The sequence below is a fragment of the Hemicordylus capensis genome, chromosome 17 (assembly GCF_027244095.1).
Source record: "Hemicordylus capensis ecotype Gifberg chromosome 17, rHemCap1.1.pri, whole genome shotgun sequence".
Taxonomy (NCBI): Eukaryota; Metazoa; Chordata; class Lepidosauria; order Squamata; family Cordylidae; genus Hemicordylus; species Hemicordylus capensis.
The window spans coordinates 12,510,361-12,529,231 of NC_069673.1; the positions used below are offsets into that span (position 1 = coordinate 12,510,361).

The following is an 18,871-nucleotide window of genomic DNA, read 5'->3' on the forward strand; positions in this document are numbered from 1 at the left end:
GGTGGAGGCTCTGCTTTGCCTGCAGCAGGTTGCAGGTTCAGCCCCTGGCAGCATCTCCAGGGAGGGCTGGGAAAGATCCCTGAATCTGAAACCTTGGAGAGCCGCTGCCAGTCAGTGTAGGCGATCCTGAGCTAGACGGGCCAAGGGTCTGACTCCGTATACGGCAGCTTCCTGTTTATTGATGTCCCTAAAGAAAGAGGCCAAATTTGAGACCTGACTCTCCTTTCTGCCGGTTCTCTGCTCGATGGAAGCGGCCTTTTCCCCACTCCACCATCCAAGCTGACCTACGTGCCCTTGGGCTGCGTGAGGGCCAGTCCCTTGCAGTTCCGAAGCACGAGCAATCGCAAATGGGTGGCCTCGTGTGGGTCGGGAAAGGATGTGGGGAGGTGGAAACATTTCCTCAGGGGAGCATCATCGGCAGTGCAACGCGGGACAAGCTTCCCCGGGCTGTTTGGAGCTGTTCTGCCGTTCCTTATTAAATAATGCATCCTGATTGATTACTTTGAAAAGTGCTGTGTTGCAGGGTCAGGTTGCTCAGGTTATCGTTTTCTGATTAGATTGATGATTCTCAAAGGTCGAATCCAGAAAGCAATTATCTGGCAGAATCGATCCTTTGCAGGTGGAACGTCGTTTTCTCTTTTGCCTTGCAGAATATCTAGGGTAGGGAACATATCTAGGGTAGGGCAGGCAGGGCACATGCCCTGGGCGCCACTTGAAGGGGGCGCCATTTTTTTAAAATGAAAAAAAAGTTTTAATGGCTACCGAAAACAAAATGGCCACCACGCATGCTCAAATGGCCTCTGCAAGGCTGTAGTATCTGGGAAAAGTCAAATTCTCCATTTATTTTTAAAATTTATGTAATAGTGATGCTACAATGCATAGTAGAGAATTAGACAGGTACTTCTGTTTAGTTTTCCAAGTACACCTCCACATAGTATTTGGGTATTTTATGAGCCCCAGCATACTGAAATTTGTAGTTTTCTAGCATTTCTTGGTCTGGCTACGTCCACTGCTAAATAGTTTTTGAAATATTAAAAGATTAATGAGCTTGACTTGCATTTTTGAGCTGATATTATGGTAAAGTTATCTGAAAGATGGGTGTCAGATGTTTGGGCAGGGGGCACAATTTCAGTGCTTGCCCTAGGTGCTATTTTCCCTAGATACGCCTCTGGGTGGCCCACAGCCACCAGACTAGTAGCCACTGATAGACGTGTCCTCCATCAATTTGTCTAAGCTAGTGTCCACCACCACATCCTGTGGCACAGAATTCCATCGGCTAATTATGCACTGTGTGAAAAAGTACTTCCTCTTGTCAGTCCTAAATTTCCCAGCCTTCAGTTTCATGGGGTTCTCGTGTTGTGAGAGAGGGGGAGAAATTTCTCTCTGTCCGCTCTCCCGAAAGGTGAACCATCAAGTCGGTGTTGACTCCTGGCGCCCACAGAGCCCTGTGCTTGTATTTGGTAGAATACAGGAGGGGTTGACCATTGCCTCCTCCCACACTGTATGAGATGATGATGCCTTTCAGCATCTTCCTATATTGCTGCTGCCCGATACAGGTATTTCCCATAGTCTGGGAAACAGACCAGCGGGGATTCGAACCAGCAACCTCTTGCTCCCTAGGCAAGTTACTTCCCCGCTGTGCTACTCCATGCATAATTTTATGCACCTCGATCATGTCTCCCCTTAGTCGTCTCCTTTCCAAAGTAAAGAGCCCCAGGTGTTGTAGCCTTGCCCCACAAGGAAGGTGCTCCAGGCCCCTGATCATCTGGGTTGCCCTCTTCTGCTCCTTCTCCAGTTCTGCAATGCCCTTCTCAATCGTGTGGGAGCCTCTTTGGCAGAAAACAAAAAAACCCAAAACACTTTGAATGTGGGAGGGCTCCTCTGCAGCTTAAGAGGTACAGGGATCCCCCTTAAGAGCCCTAGGAAGAGCTAACCTTCCCAGCACTCTGGCTGAAAGGGGCTGAGGCTCTGTGGACATCGGGTCTGGTTTTTTGGGCCTCACACAGGCCCAAGAAACAATGAGTCCAGGGGCCACACTTAGGGTTGTCGGGGGCCCCCACTGGCCCCCAGGTCTTACGGTGAAGTGCTCTGGACTGTGAGAATGGGCTTTAGCTCAGTAGTAGAGCCAGGGTGTTGCACACAGACAGAAGATCACAAATTCAGCCCTCCAGGGTGCTCTCCAGACAGCTTCTTAAAATTGCCGGTGTCCGTTTGTATGACCTGGGTTCGGACACTGTCTTGCATCCGGTGCTGTTCGCACAGCATCGGATCTTATCTTCGGAACATAGGAAGCTGCCACATACTGAGTCAGACCATTGGTCTATCTAGCTCAGTATTGTCTTCACAGACTGGCAGCGGCTTCTCCAAGGATGCAGGCAGGAATCTCTCTCAGCCCTATCTTGGAGATGCTGCCAGGGAAGGAACTTGGGACCTCAATGCTCTTCCCAGAGTGGCTCCATCTCCTGAGGGGAATCTCTTCCAGTGCTCACACTTCTAGTCTCCCATTCAAATGCAACCAGGGTGGACCCTGCTTAGCTAAGGGGACAAGTCATGCTTGCTACCACCAGACCAGCAATCCTCTCCGAAGGTAGGCCAAATGTTAGGCTTTTAGTTGAATTTGTATTGACTTCAACTGCATTTTGTATACCATATGTTTTCATGTTTGTTTTTAAACGTTGGGTTTTCTTATTTGTTTGTAGACAACCCTGAGACTTGTGTAACTGACAGTTTAGGAAGGAACATAGGAAAATCGAAAGCTGCCATATACTGAGTCAGACCATTGGTCTATCTAGCTCAGGATTGTCTACACAGACTGGCAGCGGCTTCTCCAAGGCTGCAGGCAGGAGTCTCTCTCAGCCCTATCTCGGAGATGCTGCCAGGGAGGGAACTGGGAACCTCAGATGCTCTTCCCAAAGCGGCCACATCCCCTAAGAGGGGAGTATTTTACAGCCTTCCCACATGGCAGCTTCCAATCTCAGAGGCCCATTTCCAGTGACAGGGCTCATTCTGGGTGAGTCGGGCCTCCCTGTCTGTCTCCACATCATGCCACTTGCTCTGGCTCCTGCCCCGCTCCGTGCCCCCTGCTTGCTTCCACCCGCACGGCTCTGCTCCCTCGGCCTGGCCCTGTGCCGAGGAGGCGGTGACCTGCCGCGACCCTCTCCTTTGCTCCCCCCCCCGTGCCGAAAACAGTCCTGGCCGCCGGAGCGGAAGCCAGCCTGGCCTGGGCGTTCAATAATTCAGAGAGCTGGGCTCCCTGGCACCTGAGCGCTGGTCATTGCCTATTCAGCAGGCAGGGACAGCCGTGCAGAAACCCCTCTCCGTGGCAGGGCAGATGGAGGAAGCCGCCGGAGCCCTTGATTTGTGCAATCTGGCTGTGCGAAGCAGCTGTCCGTCCCCGTCCCCCCCCGCAATTGTCAGCGCACTCCCCAAGTATTTCAGCGTGAGGGTTTTGCGCTCGCTCGGCTCTGATCTGCCGTCCGCAGCCCTTTCAATACCCGGCGCTCAAGGGCGTCTCTTGGGCAGCAGCCCCGTGCCCCAGAGAGCCGGCCTGCCTCCCGCCCCACTTTTGAGCACGGCTCTCTCTTCTCCCCTGCACGTTGGGAGGGGAGCGACGTGTCAGCTGGGGCCTGCCGGGCCTGCAAGGAAACCGCGGGGACGTGGGAACCGGCGCAAAGCACGGAAAAGAGCGGCGGTGCGTTCAAAAATAAAAATGAAACATCTACCAGCGAGGCACGGTTGTCGGCATCCAGGCATGGGCAAGCTTTCCTGGACCCGAACCACGAGGGAGAGGCACGGGAGAAGCGCCCACTCCGGGAATGTTCTCGGCATTCTCTGCAGATTTTTTCCCCCTCTTGCTTGAGTGATGGTAAGGCAAGTGGGGAAGGTGTCTTCTGAACAACTCTTGGAATGGGAGGGGGTTTATTTCTCTCCCCCCACCCCATCTGTCAGCGTAGCAACCGGCCCAAGCTTCCAGCTCACACCTCTTGCCTTGCTGACCGACGTGACTTCCTGGGGTCCTCCAGTTCTTAGAGGCCATCTAGTCCAACCCCCCTGCTCGGTGCCGGAAATCCAGGGTCCGGGCATCACCACAGGTGGTCGCCCAGCCTCTGCTTGAAGACCATGGCAAGGGGGAGCCCACCTGCCTCCAGGGAATTGTTCTGCTTTTGCCACTGCTTTTGCCACTCGCCGTCAACTTCCTCGTGTTCATCTGCTGTCCTGTAACTTCTGCTCAGGCGTCTTCCTCCTCTGGGGCGGCAAGAGAACACGACAGGGATTGCCAACTTCTCTAGTATTTGAAGAGCACTGCCATGTCCCTCTTCCCCAGCCCAAACTTACCTGCTCCCTGTTAATCAGACGAGTTGGGGCCTTGCTTCTTCGACACACCTGTCATGGGCGTCAGGGCCTGTGTGCAGACATCTGGACGCAGCGGCAGTGTCCTGTCTGAACGGGGGCTTATATTTCTTCTGCAAACTGCAGACGTATTAGGCAGGATCCAGACTCGTTTTATACGAATCCAGCGAATAGCGATATACCCCTTTTCAACAGGAGTCCCCAAAGTGGTTTACACACAGATATAAATAAATAAATAAGACGGCTCCCTGTCCCCCAAAAGGGCTCACAATCTAAAAAAGAAACATAAGATCGACACCAGCAACAGCCACTGGAGGGACGTTGTGCTGGGGACGGAGAAGGCCAGTTGCTCTCCCCCTGCTCAGTGAAGAGAATCACCACTTTTAAAAGGTGCCTCTTTGCTCTCTTAGCAGGATCTGTCAAAACGCAGTGCCATGAAATAAACGAGACAAGCTGTAGAAGAAAACGCCTTCTTCGCCATGAACCCTGCCGGCCATTGAGATCATCCAGAGAGGTGCATCTGCGGTTGCCATCAACTTGTCTGATGGCCACGTAGGGAGGGGCCGTCCCTGTTGCTGCCCCGAGGCTTTGGAATGCACTCCCCGCTGAAATAAGAGCCTCCCCTTCTCTGACAGCTTCTAAAAAATCCCTAAAGACTCCCTTTTTCACCCAAGCTTTTAAACTGGACTGTAGTTTCAAATTTGTGTCATTTATTTATTTATTTATTTATTTATTTATTTATTTTTCTGCATTTATATCCCTCCCGTCCTCCAAGGAGCCCAGTGGTTATGTTTATCTTCACAACGACCCTGTGAGGTAGGCTCGGCTGAGAGAGACATGACTGGTTCAGAGAAACCCAGTGAGTTTCATGGCTGAATGGAGCTTTGACGTCTGGTCTTCCCCTTCCTAGTCCAGTGGTATAATCACTGCATCACACTGGCTTTAATATTTAATTTGTTTTATGTTGTTGTGAACCGCCCACAGACAGAAATTTGGGGCAGTCTACAACGGGGAAATGACTTGACTTAGCAAGCCAGAGGTTGCCGGTTCGAATCCCTGCTGATCTGTTTCCCCAGACTACAGGAAACGCCTATATCGGGCAGCAGCGATATAGGAAGATTCTGAAAGGCACCATCTCATACTGCTCGGGAGGAGGCAATGGTCAACCCCTCCTGTATTCTACCAAAAGAAAACCACAGGGTTCTGTGGGCACCACAAGTCGACACCAACTCGAGGGCACACTTTTCTTTACAAATTAGATAGATAGATGCATAAACAGGGCTAACACAGGTCCCATTCACTTCAGTGGGACTTAGTCACGAGTAACTTCGTCTGAATGCTGCCCAGTATGTTTTCCTTGTCTGTTTGGTTTATGCTTTCTCCTTTTTGCTCTTTATCTTCCCTGTCTCTGTTCTGTTAAATTACTCCTGGACCGGATTCAGGAGTAATACTCCAGATTCAGCAGCACATCAAAGTGATGTGAGGCTGTGTTTTGAATGGCACATGATGGACTGTTAACAATCTCAGCCTTAGAAATGGAAAACCTGACTCTCGTAAAGAGGCGCTCGCTCTGATAATTACCTGAATATGCATTGATCAGACCATTTGGAACAGCCATTATCTGTCAAGAAGTCAAAGGGAGATGTTGATGTCAAAGGAGCTGGTAAGAGAGGAGGAAGCAACCACAAACAAGGAGGAGACGGCTGGGGCGGCTGCTGAGGCCAGAGCACAGGACAGGAGAATCTAAGGATTAAGTCAAAGAAAGCCCCATGTTTGTTTGTTTAACATATTTTTATACCCCCCAAAACTTATAGGCCAACATGTGCAGATGGGCCAAAGTTGAGCAACCCTCTTCTAGACCGTGATCTAAGGGAGGAGATCCGGTCTTGTGCTAGCAAGCATGACTGGTCTCCCTTGTTAAGCAGGGTCTGCCCTGGTTTGCATTTGGATGGGAGACTACATGTGTGAGTGCTGTGCGAGATTCCACTCAGAAGATGGGGCAACTCTGGGAAGAGCATCTACATGCTTGCATGCAGAAGGTCCTAAGTTCTCTCCCTGGCAGCATCTCCAAGATAGGGCTGAGAGAGACTCCTGCCTGCAACCTTGGAGAAGCCACTGCCAGTCTGTGAAGACAATACTGAGCTAGATAGACCAATGGTCTGACTCAGTATATGGCAGCTTCCTATGTTCCTCAGTTCACTTTGGAACACTCCTACTTTCCCTACTTTTTCTGGGGTTTGGTGCGCTTAAATGTATGGCTACTCATCCTTGGGTTAGGGATGTTGCTGGACTACAACTCTCATCATCCCCAGAGATGACTGGAGTTACAAAGGCTATTGTGGCTGGGGATGATAGGAGCTGTCGTCGAACCCTAACCCTCACCGGCATCTGGAGTGCCAAGCTTGACAGCCTGGGGCTTCAGCTGATTCCTAATCTTGTGATGGCTCTGTGATGCTGTGAGCTGCTTTGATGGTCACAACTGAAAAGAGGGCTCTCGTGGCTTTTGTCTTAAAAGGATGCACGCAGTCAAGATCACAGCTGGGCTCTCTTGTCTTTGCAGGTGTAAATGCAACCTCCACTCCAACCTGTGCGTCTTCCGAGAGGGCAGCCTGCAGTGCGAGTGCGAGCACAACACCACAGGGCAGGACTGCGGGAGGTGCAAGAAGAACTTCCGCAGCAAGTCGTGGCGGGCGGGCTCCTACCTGCCCCTCCCCAATGGCTCCCCGAATGTGTGTAAGTAGCTACGCGGGGCTGCTCACGTTTTAGGGGGGGCCCCCCACAAAAAAGGGTTGGGGTTTGTGATTATTTCGCAAAGTGCCAAGGAAGCGACAACTCCAGTTACAGGGTGCAGGTCTGCACAACTCAAGTGCCCTGGTGGGCCGGAACCATCCACAACTTGGTGTGCAGGGGCCGCGGTCACATTTTTTGCACATTATGACATTCAATATTATTAGCTACTTTGGGATCTATTCCCCCTGTCAATGGAGGGACCCATAGTTTTAACCAAGGAGAGCCTTCTTGGAGGCCTTCAGGAAGTACCTGAGGAGTCGAAGCAGGGGTCATAGAGGAGAGGCAAGCAGGGACAGATAAGGAGACCCTCACTAGCTACTAGGGACGTACACAGAACCGGTTCGGCACGCCTTTTCTGGAGCGCCGAACCGGATCGAGATGCCGGCGTTCGAGTCAGTTCAGAGGGGAGAGGTGGTTGCTTTAAGGCATGGGGAGGGTGTCCTTACTTCCCCCGTGCTGCCTTCACCCTGCTGGCACTGCTGCCGAAACCGCTGGCACGGGGTGGCAGCCGCTTCTGGTATTACGCTGACCAGAGTGGCAAGAAGGTACTCAGACGCCCTGTGTCAGCGGTTTTTGGCAGCAGCCCCAGCGGTGGAAGTGTGTGTGGGGTGGGGGTATGGACACCCTCCCCGCACCTTCAAGCAACCACCCCCCACCTCCCGGGAGTGCACGGGTCCGGATCTGTGCACATCCATACTAGCTACCTCGACTCCAAATGTCCCCAGTGGTCCTTAGGGTAGTCGGTGCGAAAGATCGAGGCACTGGTATTTTTATCAAAGTTGTCAGAGGAATGGAAATGAAAACTGGCCGGAATGTCCTCCAACGATTCCTCCACAGGGAGGGCACAACAATCAGTTCATTGTCAATGACCCTTTTCCTCTGCGCCACAATGACTGTGATTTTACCCGAATTGTTTCGGGACAGGGATAACGAAGGGGCGATAACACAGAGAAAACTATAAGTGCAGCAATGCCATCACTTACTTCCCATCTCTAGTGGGGTGAGCTGTTCCCAAAATCATGGTGAGCATTTGTCCCCTGGAATTAGAGTTGCCATGCCCCCTGGAATTCCGGGTTTCAGCCGGATTTTAAGCATCTCACCCGGATTGCTTAGCACACCTGGATTCTCCCGGAATACAGCTTTCATTTAAAAAAAAAAAGCTAAGCCCTCGTAGAAGCTGAGTGATGGAGCAAAACATACAGTCACTATTCTGCCCAGAAGTTATTTTCAAGTCAATTTACATAGTATGCAAATTAGGCACCTGGATTTGGAAAGCCAGAATAGGGCGAGCCTACCTGGGATGGTACTGATGCCCCAAAGAGCCAGCATGGTGTAGTGCTTAGAGTGCTGATCTAGGACCGGGGAGACCCGAGTTCAAATCCCCATTCAGCCGTGAGACTTGCTGGGTGACTCTGGGCCAGTCACTTCTCTCTCAGCCTAACCTACTTTACGGGGTTGTTGTGAAGAGAAACCTAAGTATGCAATACGCCACTCTGGGCTCTTTGGAGGAAGAGCGGGATATAAAATGTCAAAAAAACCCCCAAGACTCAACAAAATTTGTGGGCAGAGGTGCTCTTACCCCTGGACTTTGGGCCAAATGTCCAGGGCCTCCACAGCCCCTAGGGGCCCCCAAATCTTTTTTAGTCTGTCCTGAGTGGTGTAGCTGCCTGGCGGAGCATGATGATGCTTAATTTGCAGAGGAAGGGGGCCTCCAAAGGCCCCCTTTGGGAGGTCCAGCCTCCAAAATTACTTAGGTGCACCTCTGTTTGTGGGCCTGGCTCATGATGTAAACCCTCCCCTACTCCTGACACTGATCTCTGGCCCTATCCGGCAAGGATCCTGCACCTGTTGCAGCCTGTCAACGCAACCGCTTGCTGGGGCCTCGCCTCGCCTCGCCTCGCCTCGCCCTGTCTCCGTTCAGTAGCGAGTCATCTAAATGATGGACTGCTTCCCACCCTTTAGCGGTGGCCACAACCTGCCCCCCGCCGTCTGCCCGACCGCCGGGCCATGCTGCTCCTTTTCGGATGGCCCCGTGCCGCTTCTTTCAACTAAGCAACACCAGAGAAGGGCCCGTGCCCCGCAGCGCAGCCTCTGATCATCCGCGGCGGCCTTGAAGTGGTCCCACTCGTCAGCGAGACGACACGGAGGCTTGAAACGCCCACCTCAAAGGAGAGGCGCTTTGCTCTGAGAGGAGGCCAGAAACCGGCCGCCGTCTCCAGGGCTTTCCTTCCCGCAGTGGGGCTTAAATGTCGCAGGGCCGCCGCCGCCGCCACTCTGGGTTGGCAGCCTCAGCTCCGCGTCCGCCGCGGGACAGCCGTTCCCGGCCACGCGTCCTGCCCCCGCTCCCCGCCTCTGAAAGATTTATGGGCTTGTGGGTGATCAAAGCCGAAAGCCAGGCTCGAAAGGCCATGACAGGAACGCGCCGCGTTTGCCAGGGCCGGGAGACGCGGCTTTTTGAAAGGATTTGCGCCTGTCAGCTACCGCCGAGCGCCTGCGATCCTTCAAAGGAGCCACGGCGAGCCTGATGGTGCTGACAGCCCAAACAGCAGGCCGCTGGTGGGCTCACCCCCCTCCCCCCGAAGCCTTTGTGTCTCTCCCGTTCACGCGGCAGGGCCCGGCCGTCTTGGATTGAGCCGGAGTCTGCTGCAGGCGTCCTCCGCGGCTCTGGAGGGCCCCTGCCGCGGGAGTGACAAGAAGACAGGGCAGGCTTTTTGGATGCTGCTTGAACAGTTGTGTCGAAAGGCTGGTGGCTTTTCTTGCCGTGCTCTGTCTTTCTGAGGCATAGGGAGTCCTCTCTTCTACGCGGACTATGAAAGGGAGGCACGTCGTCCTGTCCTTTTCCCCTCTTGTTCCCGTGTGATTGGAGCAGAGCTTGGCGGCAGAAGGTATCCTTTGTATGGTTAAGTTGCAGTCCCAGACAGCTGTCGCTGAAAGTATCTTAGAAAACCAAAGAGAGCCGCTGCCAGTCCAGATATCCTTTGTGGGGATGGATGGTCCAGCGGTCTGACTCGGTACAAGGAAACTTCCTCGGCTCACGTAGCAACCTTGCCCTACCCGTCCTCCCAGCTGCAGATCTCCTGTTGCTACGTCTGCCACGTGCTTTAAGAACACAAGAGCAGCCCTGCTGGATCAGGCCCAAGAATGCCCATCTAGTCCAGCATCCTGTTTCCCACAGTGGCCCACCAGATGCCTCTGAGAAGCCCACAGGCAAGAGGTGTGGGCATGCCCCCTCTCCTGCTGTTGCTCCCCAGCAACTGGGATTCAGCAGCATTCCACTGCCTGGAGGCGGGCTATAGACATCAGGATTAATGGCCCCTGATAGACCTGTCCTCCATGTATTTGTCCAAGCCTCTTTTAAAGCCAGGGCTCTTGTCTAGTCTTCAGTGCTTTTTAACATCTACATGAAACCACTGGGAGAGATCATCAGGAGGTTTGGTGCAGGGTGTTATCAATATGCTGGTGACACCCATTTATTTCTAGAAATAGACACTCATCTATGTAGACACCAATCTATTTCCCCATATTGGCCTCATCAGGAAATGGCATAACTTCCCTAAATGCCAGCTTGGAGGCGGTACTGGGCTGGATTAGGGATAACAAACTGAAGTTGAATCCAAATAAGACAGAGGTACTGACTGTGGCAGGGGAGACGGATCTGAGGGATGGTTTAGATCTGCCTGTTCTGGGTGGGGTTACACTCCCCCTGAAAGATCAGATATGTAGCTTGGGAGTTCTCCTGGATCCAACACTCTGGTTTCTCAGGTTGAGGCAGTGGCCGAGAGTGCATTTTACGAGCTTTGGCTGATATGGCAGCTGTGCCCATTTCTGGAGACCTTAAAACAGTGGTACATAATCTACCGTAATGCACTCTACATGGGGCTGTCCCTGTATGTAGTTCAGAAACTACAACTGGTACAGAATGCGGTCTCTGGTCTCTGGGACAACCCAAAGGCACCATATAACACCATTTTTTAAAACATAGCTGCTGCTATGTTTCTGAGCGAAATACAAAGTTCTGGTTATTATCTATAAAGCCTTCAGCAGGTTGGGTCCAGGGCACTTAAGAGAGTGCCTTCTCTGTCATGAACCTTGTCACCCAATAAGATCATCTGGAGAGGTCCGATTATGGTTACCACTGGCTCGTTTGGTGGCAACTCGGGACCGGGCAGATACAGAAGTAGAAGACAGGAGGTATTTCTGTGGAATACAGAAGGTATTCCCTGGAATACAGAAGTAGAATACAGGCAGTATCTCCATGGAATACAGAAGTAGAATACAGGAGGTATTCTGTGGAATACAGAAGCAGAATACAGGAGGTATTTCTGTGGAATACAGAAGGTATTCCCTGGAATACAGAAGTAGAATACAGGCAGTATCTCCATGGAATACAGAAGTAGAATACAGGAGGTATTCTGTGGAATACAGAAGCAGAATACAGGAGGTATTTCTGTGGAATACAGAAGGTACTCCCTGGAATACAGAAGTAGAATACAGGCGGTATCTCCATGGAATACAGAAGTAGAATACAGGAGGTATTTTTGTGGAATACAGAAGGTACTCCCTGGAATACAGAAGTAGAATACAGGCGGTATCTCCCTGGAATACAGAAGTAGAATACAGGCGGTATCTCCATGGAATACAGAAGTAGAATACAGGAGGTATTTTTGTGGAATACAGAAGGTACTCCCTGGAATACAGAAGTAGAATACAGGCGGTATCTCCCTGGAATACAGAAGTAGAATACAGGAGGTATTTCCATGGAATACAGAAGTCCCCTCCTGCTCTCCCCCTCAGCACAGAACATTTGTGCATTTGGACATATCTGATATGAAGGTCAGAAGGTAATGGCCTGATTGATCTCTGGGGTATCCCAGAGAGACCACATTATGCCTGTTCTTAAACAGTTGCACTGGCTGCCAATATGTTTCCGGGCAAAGTACAAAGTGCTAGTTATTACCTTTAAAGCCCTGAATGGCTTAGGTCCAGGTTGTCTGAGAGAGTGTCTTTCACTACAAGTTCCCCACTGTTCATTGAGATCATCAGGTGGGGTCCGTCTTTGGGTGGATCATCTGGTGGCGACCTGGTATAGGGCCTTCATTGTTGTTGTTGTTGCTATTACATTTATATCCTGCTCTTCCTCCAAGGAGCCCAGAGCGATGTACTCCATACTTGAGTTTCTCTTTCACAACAACCCTGTGAAGTAGGCTAGGCTGAGAGAGAAGTGACTGGCCCAGAGTCACCCAGCTAGTTTCATGGCTGAATGGGGATTTGAACTCAGGTTGTGGAATGCACTCCCCATCAATGCGAGAGGATTATCTTTCTTGGAGGCCTTCAGGAAAGCCTTAAAGACCCATCTTTTTTGCCTGGCTTTTAATGATACCTAGTTTTAATTGACACCTAATAGTGCAGCGGGGGGAGAAACTTGCCTAGGGAGCAAGAGGTGCCGGTTCGAATCCCTAAACCCCTATATCGGGGAGCAGCAATATAGGAAGATGCTGAAAGGCGTAATTTCATACTGCGCGGGAGGAGGCAATGGTCAACCCCTCCTGTATTCTGACAAAGACAACCAGAGGGCTCTGTGGGCGCCAGGAGTCAACACCGACTCGACAGCACAACTTTAAACTTTAAAACCTTTAGTTTTAATTGTAATTTTAATCTGCTTTTAATTGGTTTTTGATTTTAATTATGTATTTTTGATTTCAGTGCAAACCACGCCATGCCACTTTAGGAAGGGTAGTAAACAAACAAAACAAATGGAGAATGGAAAGGGAAGCTTGCTTATTTGAAGGTCAAGCGAGTCGTGAGAGCCAGCCTCAGTTGCGGGTGTTGATGTCTTTGAGTGATTTGGGTCACTTGGGGATCTCTTCCCCTCAGTTCTTCAGCTGTAAAATTACAGGAACTCTGCCTGATAGGCCAGTAATTTCACAGATGAAGAACTGAGGGGAAGAGAGGAGGAGGAAAGAGGCGGTAGCACTGTGCTGAACGCTCGCTAGCTTTTATTTTCAACTCAAAACGTTTTTGATGGTGGTGGAACTCTGAAAAAAGTTTTTCCCTGGAAAAAGCCCCTAATTTTGGTCATGTATCTGAAAAATACACGGAAAAGCCCCTAATTCCCTGGAAAAAGCCCCTAATTTTGGCGCATGTATCCAATGTTCTGTCTAATTTTTTTCATCGGTGTGCGGAATGAGTTTTGTTCTGGGTGGTAGGATCAAGGCAGTGTGCATGCACCTGCATTCAGAGTGGGGCCTTCCTGATTCAACCTGAGCAGGATCTAAAATTAACTGAGAGGACATCAAAAAAACATGTGAGTGCGCGCACATGTGCACACCTTAGAGGGAACATTGCATGTATCTTCTCTGCCATTGTTTTCTCTTCTGCTGTTGCTTTGGTGAACACTTTTTCCTTTTTTGCCTCCCGTCTCAAATTATTCCTGTTAACCAGCAATAACAGCCTGGACACAATGACCTCACCATACTACACAGCCAATCAGATTTAGCTACACTCTGACATCAAAGGCAAAGGAAGCCCATTAAAGTGAGGGGCTGCTTCTTGTATTAGTTGTGTGGGTGATCCCAGTCAATCAGGAAGCCCATTAGACTGAGGGATTTGCTTCTTGTATTGATTGGATGGGCGGTCCAATCATGAAGCCCGTTAGACTGAGGGATTTGCTTCTTGTTTTGATTGGATGGGTGGTCCAATCATGAAGCCCGTTAGACTGAGGGATATGCTTCTTGTATGGGTTGTGTGGGTGATCCCAGCCAATCACGAAGCCCGTTAGACTGAGGGGTTTGCTTCTTGTATTGGTTGTATAGGCGGCCCAATCATGAAGCCCGTTAGACTGAGGGATATGTTTCTTGTATGGGTTGTGTGGGTGATCCCAGCCAATCAGGGATCTCTCTAAAAAACGGGACACTTTTGCAATGATCTCCCCCAAGTCGTTGAGAGAGACTGTCTCTGTTCTGACCAAGCTTTCTGCAAAATTGCCCCTCCTTTGTTACCCCCTGCAAATCAGCCCTAGTAAGAGTTTTACTGAACTTCATACGCCGAAAGTATAACTTATTATTAATGAGGGTGTCATCACGAAACTGGCAGGAACACACGACCCTGCTTGGACACAGGGCCAGGTAAGACAGTGCTAATAGGTGAGGTCATTAGTTTGGCTGATTTTTGGAGGTCACTGCAGGAGACCTGGATGCGAAACCCGCCTCTGCGCTTTGACACCCTCCCGCCAGGCTTTGTGCTCGCGGACGAGGCTTCCGTTAATTAGCACAATGCCCTTCTTTGTATTTGCTGACCCTCTGAATCTTCTTCTTCTTCTTCCCTTGCAGGTGCGGCTCCAAACTTCGGCAGTAAGTAAAAATGTAACTCGAAACACTGATCTTGGATGTGTTTGCTGCATGGTCCCCGTGCACGTCCCTTGGCAGGGGAATGAACGGCTGTCTTCTCTGTCCATTAGCTTCTCCCAGGCAATACGTCTGCTCTCTTAATTGTGCCTCATTTTCCGTCCTGTCAAATAACCTTCTTTGACTTCAGTAACCTCATTGTATCCATCGCTCTGGCGTGGTTTCCCCCCCACGAGATTTGTTAGGATGGCAGCAGGGAAGGAAATAAAATGTTTTTCCAAAAAATATATAAAAATGCCAGTGTATTTGGCATTTGAACTTTTCCCCCCAGTTTCACAGGCAGTGCATTAAACTCTCTCATTGTGGGGAGAAAACGGCTTTAGATTTCTCAGCCACGGCTCTCTTACCTTTGTTAGACTATAGTGTGCCGCACTTAAAAAACAAAATAGATAGATAGATATGAAGAACTTCCTATATTGGGAACTTTCTGCTGAGTATTAACTAGCAAAATATCCTCCTTTTAAGGCCCACAAGGGCACAGGACAAGATAATTTTTTCCCACCTGGGGTGTGTGTGTGTGTGTGCTGAAAAAGCAAAAGAATTACATGATCAAGCACCAGAATGTATGTACATTAAGCTTACTGGGGAAAATAACATTTACAGGTGACTTTGAAATGTGCATTAAAATCTGAAGGCAATACTGTATGAAGTGGTGTGAGTGAAATATTGAATCCCCTGATGTGTTGCTGGTTCTATCGTCTTGTTTGTGCTACTGCTGCAAACTTAATACAGTTCTTTGAGCAGCATCAATTCATTTCAAAATTGGCAGCAGCTGGAATAATGACAATGATAATTTAGTGCTGTTTGTGGGTGTGGCCCATCAAAGAGATGCTTGCCCCAAGGAGCATACATGTTGACAGTAACCAAGAGCCTAGAAATGTAATCAATAAATAAGAGAGGGAAACGAAAGCATGTTGGCCTGCATCAGGGGTTCCCAGTCTTGACGTTGTTGGACTACAACTCCCATCATCCCCAGCCACAATGGCCTTTGGTTCAGGCTGATGGGAGTTGTCATGACCCAAGTTGGGGAACGCCTAGCCTCCGTGATTCAATATACCTGCTCCTCTCTTCATAGGGAGGGGAAAGAGGCAATTATCGAAGTCTGGGTTGTATTTTGTACATATTCTGCAGGGAGTTCAAAAGCGTAGCGAGCTTAGCAAATAGCTATCAAACCTTGGCTTTGGATGACATTTGTCTCTGATCCTTGGTGACTCGCTGCTGTGTGTTTTGTCTGCCTTTCTCAGTGCCCTCCTCTCCCTTTTTTCAAACTGGCATTTTGCAAAGTTTTTCTCCTCCAGTTTTACAGTTAATTAACAATTACCTGGTGTCTGCAGTTGGGGCTGTTGTGAACCCAGGCCGGTGGCAAGGAAACGAGAGTGAATCATTCGGGGGAAAGTGACTGTGCGAGGTCTCTTCCCGCTCAAGCCTGTCTCTGGCCACTGTGTGTGAACCAGTCGACTTTGGCTGCATTGATCTGCCCTGCGGATGGGAAGGGTGGCTATAATCCTTCCAATGTAATGTGAGGGCAGCCCTGCGAGACGTCTCCTGTGTCTTCTGCCTCCTCCCCACCACCACCGTGCCTTTATTTTTTCTTTTGTTTTCTTGTTAGCGAATGAGCGGCCAAGGCGGGTCACTACCACAAAAGCCACGACCACCACAACTCCCCCAACCACCACCACTACCACCACCACCACCACTGCTACCACCACCACTACCACTGCTACCACCACCACTACCACTGCTACCACTACCGCCGCCACCACTGCTGCTCCCACCACGACCACCACTGGCGCTGCCACCATCACCACCCCACTTCTCACAACCCAGCCACCAGGTGGGTGCCAAGCTGTAGTCTGCAAGGCACGCCCCCCACCCCACCCCTGCTTGCTCTAGAGCTGACAGAACCCCAGCCCCGCCCACCGCCTTTCCTCCCTCCCTGCCGCCATTTTGCTTCCGGCTGTGGTTCGCCTAGCAGCCCGCAGAATCTCCTAGAAGCGAGACTCTAGTTTAGCCGGCCTTGTAGGAGCGGATTGGGGACATGGATAAAAATCACGGCCCGGGCGCAAGGGCTGCTCATGACTCAGCAAACGCCTCGTTTGGTTTCCAGCTCGAATTAATTCAGAGAAGGGCACACATTAATAATGCACGGCTCCTTCCCTTCGGGGCTGCAGCAGCATTCTGGGCAGGTCTCCTTAAGGAGGAGATGCTTTGCTGATGTTCGCCGAGTGTGGAGGAAAGGCAAGAGGAATGGGAGGAGAGACAGCCGGCTGTTGGCTTTCTCTGAAAGATTCCCTGGTGGGCACGCAGCATTTAAAGAGCCCGCGTGGTGTAGTGGTTAGAGTGCTGGACTAGGACCAGGGAGACCTGAGTTCAAATCCCCATTCAGCCATGAGACTTGCTGGGTGACTCTGGGCCAGTCACTTCTCTCTCAGCCTAGCCTACTTCACAGGGTTGTTGTGAGGAGGAACTTTAGTATGTAAGTACACCCCTCTGGGCTCCTTGGAGGAAGAGTGGGATAGAAAATGTAGATGATGATGATGATAGGGAAGGACTCGATGTCTGGATAAAACAAACCAGTCAATAAATAACACCTGCCTGACTGTGCAAACAAGAAATAGGAAGATCTAACTGCAGTCGAGAAGAAAGAAAAACAAGTCAAAACAATCAACATTTCAGTTTGCCACAGACTTTCAATTTCAATTTGTAGATCTTTGTATTTTGTTTGTTTGTTTTTCTGTTTCTTTTCCTTCTATTCTGCTCTCACTCGGTATTACTAACAAAATACGAAGATCTACAAATTGAAATGGAAAGGCTGTGGCAGAAGAAGACCAAAATCATCCCAGTGGTCATTGGCGCCCTGGGTGCAGTTCCAAAAGACCCTGAAGAGCACCTCAACACCATCGGGGCCACAGAAATCACCATCAGCCAATTACAAAAAGCAACTTTACCAAGAACAGCCTATATTCTGTGATGATATCTATAATAATAACAACAATATTGATAATAAAATTCTGGCATCCCAGGTCCTTGGGAAGGACTCGATGTCTGGACAGAACAAACCAGTCAATAACACCTGTCTGACTGTGCAAACAAGAAATAATAATAAGAATTTAGAATTGTATCTTTCTAGCGGTTGATTTATATCTATGTAAACTGCTTTGGGGACTTCTGCTGAAAAAGTAGTCTATCAATATTTGTCTATATCAATATGTATCAGTGTTCGTATTCCAGTCCATCACCCCCTGCCCAGTGCAGGATTCTACCGCAGCCTTTGTCCGAAAACTGCCGGCCAAGCAGAGCCCACCGCTGCATGAGGCAGGCAGTTCCACCGTCTCACCGCCCTTACAGTGAGGAATTCACTCCTGATTTCTAGCTCGGATCAACCTCCAAGCATTGTTCAGCCCATTGGTTCTTTTTCTAATGCCCAGAGACGTAAGTTTGGGCAAGGTATAAATTAGATAGATAGATAGATAGATAGATAGATAGATAGATAGATAGGAATGAGTGCATTTCCCTTTCTGGGATAAAAAGAGTCTGTACTCCCCCTTCCCGCCCCATTTCTAGCCCTGGCTGGGATTCCCCGTGACGGTGTAGTGTGAATTCTCTGTTTGGGGTGGACTCCGAGGCTGACGTGATTTTTATCCATGTTTACACTTCTGGTGCTCGGGACCCTGAGCTTGCAGCCTCCTGCGCTTTGCGACTGTGTCTTTGGGCAAAGGTAGTGCTTTGCCATCTGCTGCCTACGAGGGTGGAGGAGTTGTGTCTTTCTTGGGGCTACATCAGGGGTTCTCCAACGTGGGTCCCTGGACGCTACTGGACTACAACTCCCATCACCCCCAGCCAAATAGTGTAGCAGGGGGTGATGGGAGTTGTAGTCCGGCAGCGTCCAAGTTGGATGCTTTGACCATGAACCATGGGTTCGTGGTTGAAGAAAAGAAAAGAAACCCTCCGAGTGTCTGTTATGTCCCCAAATCGGAGGCTGCCTGCGTTTGCTGGGTTGTGTCTGTCCAGCATTTTGCAGATGCTGGCAGATCATCGCTGGCGCCCTGTAAGTAACTTACAGGAAATGTGAAATCGCTTCATAAATTAATCAACTTGAGGCTGCCGTCCGACTGACCTCTGTGGACTTCCTTACTGTTAAAATATGTGCAGAATTTGGTTAAAAGTGAAGGCAGGTTCAGCACTGTTTGAAAGCCCCTCGGTTTCCGTGAAAGAGATTTTTGCTCGGTGCTGAAGTTGCCACTAAACTGATGGGATGGGCATTGCTCTTGCTGGATCTTCCCTTTGTCTTTAATGGCTGTATTTAATATTTTCTTTCCTACTGCTTG

General features: G+C 50.1%; 1 protein-coding gene across 6 annotated transcripts in view; it reads left to right on the forward strand.

The window, feature by feature from the left end:
• NTNG2 (netrin G2) overlaps nucleotides 1-18,871 on the forward strand; it is a 99,444-nt gene that overhangs the window by 61,771 nt on the left and 18,802 nt on the right. For all 6 annotated transcript variants that reach the window (XM_053282449.1, XM_053282444.1, XM_053282447.1 and 3 more), the window contains exons 4-5: nucleotides 6,911-7,083; nucleotides 14,469-14,489. In XM_053282449.1, coding sequence (XP_053138424.1) covers nucleotides 6,911-7,083; nucleotides 14,469-14,489 — 194 coding nt within the window. The remainder of the gene's footprint in view (nucleotides 1-6,910; nucleotides 7,084-14,468; nucleotides 14,490-18,871) is intronic.